This window comes from Spermophilus citellus (assembly GCF_964194105.1).
Source record: "Spermophilus citellus genome assembly, chromosome: 17".
Taxonomy (NCBI): Eukaryota; Metazoa; Chordata; class Mammalia; order Rodentia; family Sciuridae; genus Spermophilus; species Spermophilus citellus.
The window spans coordinates 38618922-38631336 of NC_138199.1; the positions used below are offsets into that span (position 1 = coordinate 38618922).

Sequence of the window (12415 nt, forward strand, 5' to 3'; positions counted from 1 at the left end):
CCAATTAGTTCAAATCCCAGTTTGCTACTTACTAGCCCTGTAACGCTGGGTAAGTTACTTATCTTCTCTAAGCACTTTACATGAATTAGCTCATTTAATCTGCATAACAACCCTGTGAGATATGACTTCAATTATTACACTCATTTCATAGATGAGGAGATTGAAGCACAGAGATGTAAAGTCACTTGCTCAAGGTCTCAAAGATAGAAAATGGAATTAGTTGGATTTCAAACCCAGTCAGTTTGGCTCCAGAGCCTGTATTCTTTTGGCTTCTGTATATAAACAGCTCAGCAGTGCCTGGTAGTGAGAAGGTGTCTAAGTGTTAGTAATCACTATTGCTCTCAGTAAAGATTCCTCTGTGATTCTGACTATATCCCTCACATTCACAGTCAGAGGGAGAGTAAGGTGAACAGGGATGACCAATCTTCCTCAGCTCGATTTTATAGAATCTTCTTCCTCTGTTTCATGTCTGCTGACATTCCTCAGGGTTTTATTCTTGTTCCTCTAGATTCTTGTCATATTCCACAATTTAAACTGTTTCTGAACTTATATAAACTAATAAATACCTACATCCTTCTCCTGACTCAATATTCCATCTGAAAACTTAGAGTTCTAAAAGACTGTGTCAAATGTAACATATTCTGAAACTGAATCCACTCTCACCCTCAAAAAAAAAAAAAAATTGAATTCCTCTCTGTAGAATAAATACATCAATGAAAAATACAAAAATCTATCTAGGACACTTTAAAACTTTGGAAACCATTCTAACTTTCTCACTTTCTTTGACCTCTTAAGTACAAATTACTCATCTGCATTACTCATCTCAGTCCATCGTCTCTTATTCCTTCCAGTCCTTGCCCTTAGAAATTTCTACTCCATTTCTATGAAAACCCCAGAACTGTCTAAAATTCAAGAGTGATGACAATATTCCTCTGCCTAAAATCTTTCAGTCTACAATATACAATATAAAATCCAAAATTCTCCATGATCTAGCACTCATCTACATATATAGCCGCATCTCTGGCCATTTTCCCATATTCTATATTAAGTCTCAGCCAAAACAAATTAATTTCAGTTTCCCAAATGAGTCCACCACTCTCTGCAAATGATTTTTTAAAATAAATATTTATTCTTAAGTTTTAGGTGGACACAATATCTTTATTTTACATTTATGTGGTGCTCAGAATTGAACCCAGTGCCTTGTGCATGCTAGGCAAGCACTCTACCACTGAGCCACAACCCCAGCCCTGCAAATGATTTTTGTAAATATTACTCTTTTCTCCATTTACTGAACTATCTCTTACAAGCCTCTCAAGTCTCAGCATGCAAGTTGAATCTGACAGAGTTTTCCTGAGCAGTCTCTGTTCTCTTGGGTGTCAGGCAGGACTGTCTCTAGGGTTTCACCATCTACAACAATCTACCATCTTCTTCAGAAGATAGGCACTATTACAGTCCCTACACCTGAAGAACAATAAAACCATTCCTTATATTATAATGGTTAGCCTTTTTTTAAAAATTATTAGTTGTTCAAAACATTACAAAGCTCTTGACATATCATATTTCATACATTTGATTCAAGCAGATTATGAACTCCCATTTTTACCCCGTATACATATTGCAGATTCACATCGGTTCCACATCCACTTTTTTACATACTGCCATACTAGTGTCTGTTGTATAGCCTTGATAAATAGAATGTCTGTCTCCTTCTTGCCTGTCAGTTGCCAGAATAAGATTTTTTAAAAAAAATTTTTTGTAGTTGCAGATGGACAGAATGCCTTTATTTATTTTTACGTGGTGCTAAGGATCGCACCAGTGCCTCACTAGGCAAGTGTTCTGCCACTGAACTACAGCCCCAGCCCCAGAATAAGATTTTAATGCCTCTGGATATCATGTGGATGTGGGGATTTAAACCATGACCAAGGGTTGGGGATGTGGCTCAAGCGGTAGCATGCTCGCCTGGCATGCGAGCGGCCCGGATTCGATCCTCAGCACCACATACAAACAACGATGTTGTGTCTGCCAAAAACTAAAAATAAATATTAAAATTCTCTCTCCTCTCTCTCTCTCTTAAAAAAAAAAAAAAAAAAAAAAAACCATGACCAAAATGCTCAAAAACAGAGTCATGTAATTGCATTGAAACATAACTCTACTGAATAATTTAACAAGGTTAGTTTCATAAATTAATATAATAAAGCAATTTCTATTAAAAGAAAAATCCGGTTTCCCTTTCAATCTGATAAATAACAATTTTGATAAATGTATTTATTTGGGAAACAACAGACTCATGTTCTCCTAAGTTATTTGCCACACAAAAAAGTGCTGGCATCTTCAATATTCATCTCTTGCAGTGCTGGGGGTCAAACTTGGGAACTTGGGCATATTTAGCATGTATTCTACCACTGAGTAACACTGTCAGCCCCAGATTTCTTACTCTACATAATGTTTAAGTTAAAGCCATTTCTCATTACCTGATGAGCATTTTAATTTTCCTATCATAATCATCCAAAAATACTTTCTGGTTGGCTAACAAGGCACTATTCATAGATAAGACTGGAATTAAAGAACAAAGTAGCACATCCTTCTCCTCAAAGAGTACACAATATAGCAACTTGCCCCAATACGTACAAAATTCAAAACAATGCAATATTGTTGAAAAGGCATTTTTTCCCTCTCAATTCTTTTGCAAAAGAAATGCCAACAAATAAACACAAGAGAACCAAAGAAACTAGCAATTGAATGCCTACTGTATACCAGACATTTACACATTATTTCACTTAATTCCCACACCAAATCTATAAAGTAGAGAATATTATTTCCACTTAGTAAATGAAAACAGGCCCAGAGAACAAAGAGCAACCAAAGTAAAAAAGCCAGGCAGAGCCAGGGTTTGAACCCAACTCTCCCAATTTAAAACCCTTAGCCCCTCTCTCTAGGGAGCATTTATGACCTCATGGGGCTGTAGTTTTAAAAGCACAGGATTGGAGAAAAACCTGATCCCAGTGAAGGACGAAGTGACAATCAGCCTTGTCACGGTTGGTAACATTCTTCCTAAAATCCTAGGTGGGGAAGGAAGAGGAGAAAGGAACAGAAGCAGCATGTGCTGAAGCAAGTAAATGAGCACTAGGGCAAGACACTGACTCAGCTCTGGAATAATGACAATAATGGCATTGAGTACTTATGTAGAGTTTACTATTCTGTGAGCTGCACATACACTCATCATTTAATCCTCCCAGCAAGATCACCTTCTTGGAAGGAGGCAGAGCAAAATGGCAGCTGAAGAAGATCTTCCAGTAATCATCTTCCCACAGACACACCAAGCTGAATAGCTATTGATGCACCATGTTAACTTCACAAGAGCTAAAGAAATCAGGTAGGAAACCATAGTGCCTATTTTTAGTACAACAAGATACTCATAACAAACCTACAGGGCTGGTTCTGCACACCCCTCTTACAGATGAAGAAACTAGTGCAGAAACTTCAAGGGTATTGCCCAAAGGAACTGTTTGTCACTGTCAAAGCTGGGATTCAGACGCAGGCAGTCTGCCTCTGAGAACATGCTGTTAACCATTGCACAGTGCATCCAGAAAAGAATGAAGAACTGGAAATTTCAACATATAAAAAAAGTTAAAACAAATTATACCAATTTAACTTGAGATTTAAGAAAAGTAACTCTAAATCAATACATAATGAAAAGCAACTTCGCACTTCTGCAAAGAAAAATAAGCATGTACTGATGAGTTTTGTTAAATGCTAAAACAAAGTGGCTGCAAAATCTACTCAGATCTTTAAAAACAAGACAGATTCACATTTGTCTAAAGAAAATTTAACAACAGGCAGGACTCTAATAAGGATGTGGGATTAACTATATGCTTAAAACCATCCTAATGAAACAAGTTTAAGATTTTTTTGTGTGTGCACCTGAATTACAAGTGGTTTCTCTGACACCGAGGCTCTATGTGATGACGTTGTATTATACACGCGTGCGCGCACAAACACACACAGAATTACTAGGGATATAAGTCAAAGTGTAGCAGTGTCCTATTCTTGCTCCTTCTTTGTTTTGTGTGTGTGACACTGGGCACTGAACCCAGCAGAGTTCTGCTTCTGAGATACTCCCAGCCCTTTGAAAACAATTTTTTTCTGGCACATACGTGTAATTCCAGGGGCTCACAAGGCTGAGGCAGGAGGATTCCAAGTTCTAAGCCAGCCTCAGCAATTTAGTGAGGCCCTAAACAACTTAGCGAGACCCTATATCAAAATAAAGGTGGTGGTGGGGACTAGAGATGTGGCTCGGTGATAAAGTACCCCTGGGTTTAATCCCTGGTACCATTCAATCAATCAATCAGTATCTCATTAAAAATTACATTTCTTACCTCACTTAAACACATCCATTTAAGTGAGGTAAGAAATGTAAATGTTCTCTGACGCCTTCATTTATTTCTTTTTAAAACTAAAATAATTTAAACTATGTTGCCTTTGTTTTCTTATTATTTCTTTTCAGAAATACAGATATTATTTAAAAAATTTTTTTTAGTTGTAGCAGAGACAATAACTTTATTTTATTTATTTTTATGTGGTGCTAAGGATTCAACCCAGTGCCTCACCTGTACTAGGCAAATGCTCTGCCACTGAGTTGCAGTTATTATTTTACACATCCATCCACAACAGAAGAACAAAAAAGTCAAACTATATTTCCATTTTAGAGTAAGAAAAACTGAGTCACAAAAATTCCTCAAATATCATTTGTTATTTTTCTGATCCTTAAAAAGAAGACACAACATATGTTCACATTTTCTCAAAAAAGCAACTCACCGAAGTTTCCTTCCTTTGCTGGCTTTCCTGTCTACTTTCTTGTGGATTTTGCTTCGTAGCTTCTGGATTGCAAGCCACTGCCTGGGAAATTCACAAGCAATGTTATGCATCATCACTAACAGAAATAGTTATACGTATTGACAAATTGAAATTTTTCTCACTAACAACCCTGCAGAAATCATCAAATTCCTCAAGATAGTCTGGAGCCAAAGTGACTAATCAATTGAAGAGGATTTGTGCAATGGTAAAACATAAATGGCAGCTGGGAAATTCTACAGCAAATTTGGTTAACAATGCTCCTTAGTGTCTGAAGCTGCTGTGACAAGCACTAAATCTACCAGTCTGCAGGAAAACCCATCAAACTGAGTGTAGCTGCCTGTGTTCTCCTCTAATGCCTCAGCTGTGTGACATGTTCTCTCCTTGCAGCTGTTGGTTGGTTTGAACACGTGAACTCTTTAAGTCTAATTTTCCTATACACTACTAATGCTAGTTTTAGTCATTTAGTTTTAATTTCATCTATAAATATTTGAGTACATATTGATAAAAGATAAGGACCCTTTTCCCCCACCACAATACCATTATCATACCTTAAAAAAGAGTTACAATAATATTACTATCAAATATTCAGTCAGTCTTCAAATTTCCCAAACTATCTCAGTTTTCCAGTTGGTTTGTCTGGATAGGATCCAAAAAAGATTCATATATTCTGCAGTCATTTTAGATAAGCAGAAATTAATTTTTCAAATAAGGGATACCAGGTTAAGAAAATCTTCACAAACTGCTCCAAGAGGAAGAAGAGAAGGAGGAGAAGGAGGAAGGTGGGGTGGGGGGAGACACAGTAGCAGCAGCTAGTCATCTTACCTGATTTACACAATGAAAACTCAACATTGGAAAAAAAAATCTAGGGAAATCCAATTACTGTAATCTTAATATAATCTTAATTACCATAATCTATTTTATTGTAAAGTCAGATAAATGTACAATATAATCATCACTTAAATGCAATTTGCTCTATCACATGAAATTTATGGTGAACAGCCCTCTCTAACATTCTGGAGATATAAGAAATATCAACAACCTCCTACCCTAAAATTCAAATAATATTCTACTCAAATAAAATTATTTCATCAACACAAATTTTTCATTGCTTTCTCAAAATGCTGCTCTGCCCAGAATCCCATTCTGGCACTTGCAGCTTTTGTTTCCTTTCATGCTTTTGCAAATTATGGCTCATGGCTATTTAAATGTACACTATTCATTAGGTAGCACTCTAAATGCCCTTTTTATTTTCCAACCATGGGATGAAGCGTACACACAAGAGCCTTCCTTCACTACTTTACATTCTACCCTGACATCTGGGTAATGCTGCCATGTTCCATTTCTAATTGTGCTAAAGCTTTTACTGAAGGTCTAAATTAGGGCAGACTAACAAAGCAGATTCGACTCTGAGAAAGGAACCTGTTGTGCACAGTGCCACATTCTGACAGCTGAGAGCACATGTTTAGTGGCTGCTTTTTATCCACTGGTCAGTAGATTGATATGGATACAATCACAATCCAAACCCTAGAGCAAAGATCATAAGAAAGACTTTGAAAAAGAAAGACTAAAACAAACACATAGGTGTTTCATGATCTCTTTTCAAATTGTACTTAAGGCAATAAGGATAAACAATTTGTCACTTTGTTTTTCTAGGTCTTATTATCTTGCTTAAACTTTGATCATTACATGACCAATAACTGCTTCGGAGGCAGAATTAAGGGGACTCAACGGAAGAACTATTATTTAGGCTGCTTGCATGAGTAAAAACCCATATCTAAATTACCTTCCCATGGCCACCTGATCATTGGGATCCAAGGAGCTGGTCTTTCGTTCTATGAGTTCTCGAAGAAGCTAGGAAAAAAAGGAAAAGCAACTGATTTATATTTATCATCTCCCAGAACCAACTGACTTTAAAAGGGCATAGAAGGAATTCTGAATGGCACAGTGACAGCTCAAAAACTACAATCAATAAGGGACAACCCAGTGGCAAGAGCATGACTGAATTCTCATTAACCCTTTCATATTTATATATCTTTAAATGGTGGTGATAGCAAGAGCTGAGAACAGAAGTCCATTTGGAAGACTTATTGTACTATAGTTCATTTCAAATGGATCAATGAATGTGCAACATTCCCTTCATTGTTTTTATGATTAGTTTTGCCCACCCCATTAATATCAAAGGAGAGAATCTTTAAAAGGTCAGATCAGAAGGGCTGTGTGGCAAAAAGGAAAATACATCAGCTTTCCACCAACAGCACAGCTGTGCATGGTTAATTTCTGAACTAGAACCTCTGTCAGGATGATCTTCCTCAAGCAAAAGCCCTGACCATAAATAATTAAGAGCATGGACTTCATCCTCTTGCGGCTCCTCTACCACGCTGGCTTTCAGATAACTCAACCAGACATGATGCCTACACATTTACAGCCACAAAAATTTTAAGGAACCAAAACAAAGTCATTTGGATACACGGCAAGTACAACACAGAGGGCCAGTCTCTCTTCCTGCACAAGTAACTCCACAGGAATCCTGAATTACTCTCCTACTCTCCTATTAATACCGGGTACTCCACTGCATCCAACTTAAGTCTGAAGCTACACCTTCATGCAGATTTAAGACTTTGTATAGGATCTTAAAGTACTGGGTGAAGGGAAGAAATTGATTTTCAGGTTAAACATTAAAGGAGAAGAATTTTAAGTTATAATAATGAATCTAGATATCACTTTTCCTATATAAGTGAAATAGCAACAAAAATTTGAGAAAAATCTAAGGGAGCATGCTAAAATAAACTAGTTCCTGTTGATCATCTATCAATAATACAAGTTTGGCTTTAAAACATGTTTCTTCACAAAAGTAAGCAATTATTTTGCAGGTAAGGCATGGCAGCAAAACAGATATTTCACCAAATTAAACAGCTGAAGCTGGGGTAGGATGGTGAAGAAGAAATAAATTCCTATGAAAGTAGTTCACTTTCTAGTTTTTATTTGTTTATGTAAGTAGGCCTGAAGAAATAAATTTATAAAAATATTCACTTCCATAAGATGAATCTTTATTGCAAAAGGGAAAGGGATATCTCAATCGCAATTAAAAAAACCTCCTGCGATGTTTTTCATTTGCCTATTTTGGACATTATTACCACAGCAAATACGTTTAAAAATGTGGGGACCAGAGGCCACTGGTTTATTATCACTAGAAAACAGCAAGCTATTTCTCTACACTGTTTATCTGATTGATTCCCAACATCTTTCTGGCAGCCAATCTATCAGTTTATCTCTCCTACTTCATCACAGTCACTTCTGGCAGCTAAATACAAGATCCAAACCCAGTGTTACAGAGACACACGACACAGTAAACCTGTGTAACATCGCTGCTGTGTAAACAGCTGCCCTGAAGGCTGAGCAGAAATGGGCTTCTGATTCCCAGTCAATATGCTGTGAAGAGCAAGGCTAGAGAATGGGGGAGGAGCACAGCTAATAATAATTAAAAAGAACAGAAACAACAGAAAGGGGGGCAATAATGAGGGCATTTCATTGCTACAAAATAGATCACAACACCATTCCTGGTTTTCCTAATTATCCCTGATCCCTTGAGACTGGAGCAGACTCAGCCACCGGGGAGCACACTGCTCCTGGAAGACTACTCCAGCACAACAGGGGTGGTCTCATCTGGAAGAGAGTTCCACGTGCCCTTGACAAAGTTTGGGAATTGGAGACACACAACTGCAGTGCATCTATTACACTTTATTGGTCTCCTCCATTCAAACACCAACTTGGTGCAGCAGTTACTTTCAAGCACTCTGGGTACTACACATATCCTGGGCTGCAAGTTCACTACCCAAGTGCTTTTCAGTCATTGATGATTGAAAAGATATTATGCGTCGTTCTGGCCAGTACAGTTTATTCAGTCTAAAATTTCAGAAGATTCTTTTGTGTCTGAGGTTGGAATGAGAAAACAGAAACGACAATCAAACCAAGTATTCTCACAGCTATTACTATTTCCCACAGCTATCATCACCAATGAATTTAAATTTAATTAGGAAAGCTGCTTTCAAGAAAGTTGTTGAAAAATTAAGCTTTAGGGCTGGAGATGTTTATCTAGCATGTGTGAGGCGCTGGATTCAATTCCTAACACCAAGGAAGAATGGGAAGGAAGGAAGAGAGGAAGAAGGGAGGGACAGAGGGAGGTGGGAAGGCAGATAGAAGGCAGGCAGGCAGGTGGGTGGGCATACAGGAAGTAAGGAAATGAAGTTTTAGGAATATTGGCTCAATAATTTAATTTCACTCCTGAGTTCAACTTCATGAACAAACTTTTCAACTAAAATTCAAGTTCCTATTATAGTTACTGGAGGTTCCTGTTTCAGTAAAGATATAACAGTCATGGCACTGATAGTACTAATGAGCATCTATCAACATTATGATACTGACTAGAAAACATACATTCCAGAGCCAGTTAAAAATGGCAGACTAAGCACATTAGGTTATTTTTTCTCCTTTTCAACCCCCCTAAAATACAGTAGCTGCATAAAATAATGTATTTTATTATTAGAAAAGAATAAAATGGAAGAGGTATTAAGAGCCCATTTTCATAGACATTTTCAAGGCAGTAAGAGATAGAGGAATAAGAAGTAATCACTACACAAGTACCAGAGGAGTAAAGAGACCAGTGGAGTCACTTAGGTTCACAGAATCCTGGAGGGAGGAGGAGGAAGCAGAAGATAGGGTGGTGGTAGTGGTGGTGGTGGTGATCATGCTGCTGCTAGAACTACTTGGACTTTCTCCATTACACATTCTCTAACACAGAAAAGTGACTAACTACATGGACCATATCCTCTTACTGGAAGAAAAGGAAGTTTATTTTGTGGAAAATTAAATCACAGAAGCTCTAGAGCGGGAATACAGAAGGCTGGGCTGAGGTACAAGTGAAAAGATCTATGCCAACTTCTGGAAACTTTTGTCCTCCCTATTCCCACTCATAGAATACCAGTACTCAGTTGTATAATTTCCTAGATAGAAACCAGAAAAAGGTTTTCTGGAAATGGTAAATGGCTGTCCTCCCTGCCCCAAATATTTCCAAGCTACTATGATCTGATGGCATTCCCCAAAATTCATGTGTGTGAAACTTCATCCCCAATATAATAGTATTGGGAGGAAAGGCATTTGGGAGGTGATGGAGTCCTGAGGGTTCTACCCTCATGAATGGGATTTGGTACCCTTATAAAATGGTTTGAGGAAGGAAGTTTGTCCATTTTGCCCTTCTCCTTCTAACTCATGAGGATACAGCATTCTTCCTGTGGATGTCAACATAAAAGCCACATCTTGGAAGTAAATAATACCTCTCACCAGACAACCAAACCTGTTGATGTCTTCCTCTTGGCTCCCAGCCTCCAGAACTGTGAGAAAATAAAGTTCTATTTATTTTATAAATTTCCCAGTCTGTAGTATTTTGTTACAGCAACACAAACAGGCTAAGACACAAGTTCTGACATTTGAGCGTATGATGACCAATGGGGTAGGTCACAGAATAATTATATTTAAGAAGCAAGAAGATATGCCCAGATTTCAGAGATTCGAAAAAAAACCTTTTTAATACCTTAGCCTTAAATATAAACAGGCAGTAAACGATAACCACCACTGGAGGAAAGCCTCAGACACAGACCAAAACAAATTGAAAAAAGGGACTCAAGAAAGCAATGCAGAGAACAAAAGAAACAAGGAAAGGAAGGAAGGAAGAGAAGGAAAATAGGAAGATGAATGGAAAGAAAAAGAAAGAGAAAGACTGAGGAAGGGGGGTTGGGATTGTGGCTCAGTGGTAGAGTGCTTGCCTAGTATGCATGAGGCCCTGAGTTCGAACCTCAGCATCTCATAAATGTAGAATAAAGATATTGTATCCATCTAAAACTAAAAAAATAAATATATAAGAAAGAATTCCTATCATCTTTAAAAAAAAAAAAAAGACTGAGGAAGGGAAGGCCAAGAACTCATACAAGATATCCTCAGAAGTGAGAGAATATACTTCCCCAAAAACAGGATGCTTTAAGAAGAGACTAAAACAAGAAATTAAACATAATTTTTTAAAAATTTCAATAGAACTAGAAGTGTCTGAAAAATCTCTCACATATAAAATAAGAAGGCAAAAGTATAACATCACCTTGCTCATTATAAAAGAAGAAAGAAAATTTTAGATAACAATCCAGAAAGTCAAATACCTGACTAACAAATGTTGGGAGAAATTTTTTAATGAAATTATAATGAAAAAATCTTCCCAAAATTAAAGAATAGGAACAAACCTGCAAAGACAGGCTTGTAGCATGAAAAAGGGTCTTTGCTAATACGCATCAGCATGAAATTCAGAATACCACAGGTAAAGAGAAGATCCGAAATAGTAAAAAAAAATAGGTCACATAGAAAGAGGGTGACCACATGTCCCAATTTACCCAGAGAGTTCTGGTTTATGCTCACTGTGCTAATATTTTGTCAGACTAGTACCATAAGTGTCCCAGTTTTGATAATAAACTGTGTGGTTATCCTTCATAGTAAGGAATGGAAATCAAAATGGGATAGACATCTCAATGGCAACTACAAACATCAAAGGACACCAAAGGAATGCCTTCAAAATTCTGAGGGAAATTATTTCCAACCACAACTTTCATATATAGCCAAATCATTAACCACCTATAGAGAGAATTACAGAAAGATATCTTCATACACAAAGGTTCAGTTTACTTTCCACATATTCCTTCACAGGAGGATACACTTCAGTAAATGGGAGTGCACAGCAAGAAAGAAAAAAACATGAGATGTTAGACAACAGGTCTAACTCAGGGAAGAGGCAAGGGCAACAGGAACAGATGGCCCAGGCCAAGAGCCACCATTTCAGAAAGGAAGAGCCCAGAGAACTTTTGGAGTAAGGTTTCCAAGCAGCCAAAGTGGGAGGGAGGGACAAAATGACAAGTTATTTTGTATATTTGAGGAATGTGGAATATATGAGGGGGAAAACCACAATAGCTATATAGAAAACTAAGCATACCTTTTAAAAATCAGCATTATAAGCTCCAGTAAAAAACTTACAAAAGAAAATGTAATGACAGTACATTGCTTGTGGACATTTACTTAGTAAAAACAGTGTAAACACTGATTTATAGCTATCCCATTAAATGTGAAGTGGTATCTCACTGTGGTTTTGATTTGCATTTTTCCTGACAGCTAATGATGTAAAGCATCTTCCTATACTTACCAGCCATTCGTATATTTTCTTTGGAGAAATATCTATTAAGAGCCTTTGCCCATCTAAAAATTGGATTGTCTTTTTGTTATCAAGTTGTAAGAAATCTTTATATATTCTGGATAACAGTCCCTTATCAAATCCCATTCTGTGGTATCTTTTCACTTTCTTGATGGTTAATATCATTTGCAGCAGAAGGTGTGTGTATGTTCGTGTTATAGAGAATTGAACGCAGGAGTGCTCTTCCTGAGCTACATCCCCAGACCTTTTTAGTTTCTATTTTGAGACGGGTCTTGCTAAGTTGCCCAGGCTGGCCTTGAACTTTCAATCCTCCTGCCTCAG

The 12415-nt window shown here is 37.4% G+C and overlaps 1 protein-coding gene across 1 annotated transcript in view; it reads right to left on the bottom strand.

The window, feature by feature from the left end:
* Positions 1-12415, bottom strand: part of AATF (apoptosis antagonizing transcription factor) — a 113316-nt gene that overhangs the window by 30158 nt on the left and 70743 nt on the right. Inside the window, exons 9-10 of the mRNA XM_081270018.1 lie at positions 6638-6705; positions 4816-4896 (exon numbers count right to left, since the gene is read on the bottom strand). Of these exons, the coding sequence (XP_081126144.1) occupies positions 4816-4896; positions 6638-6705 (149 nt within the window). The remainder of the gene's footprint in view (positions 1-4815; positions 4897-6637; positions 6706-12415) is intronic.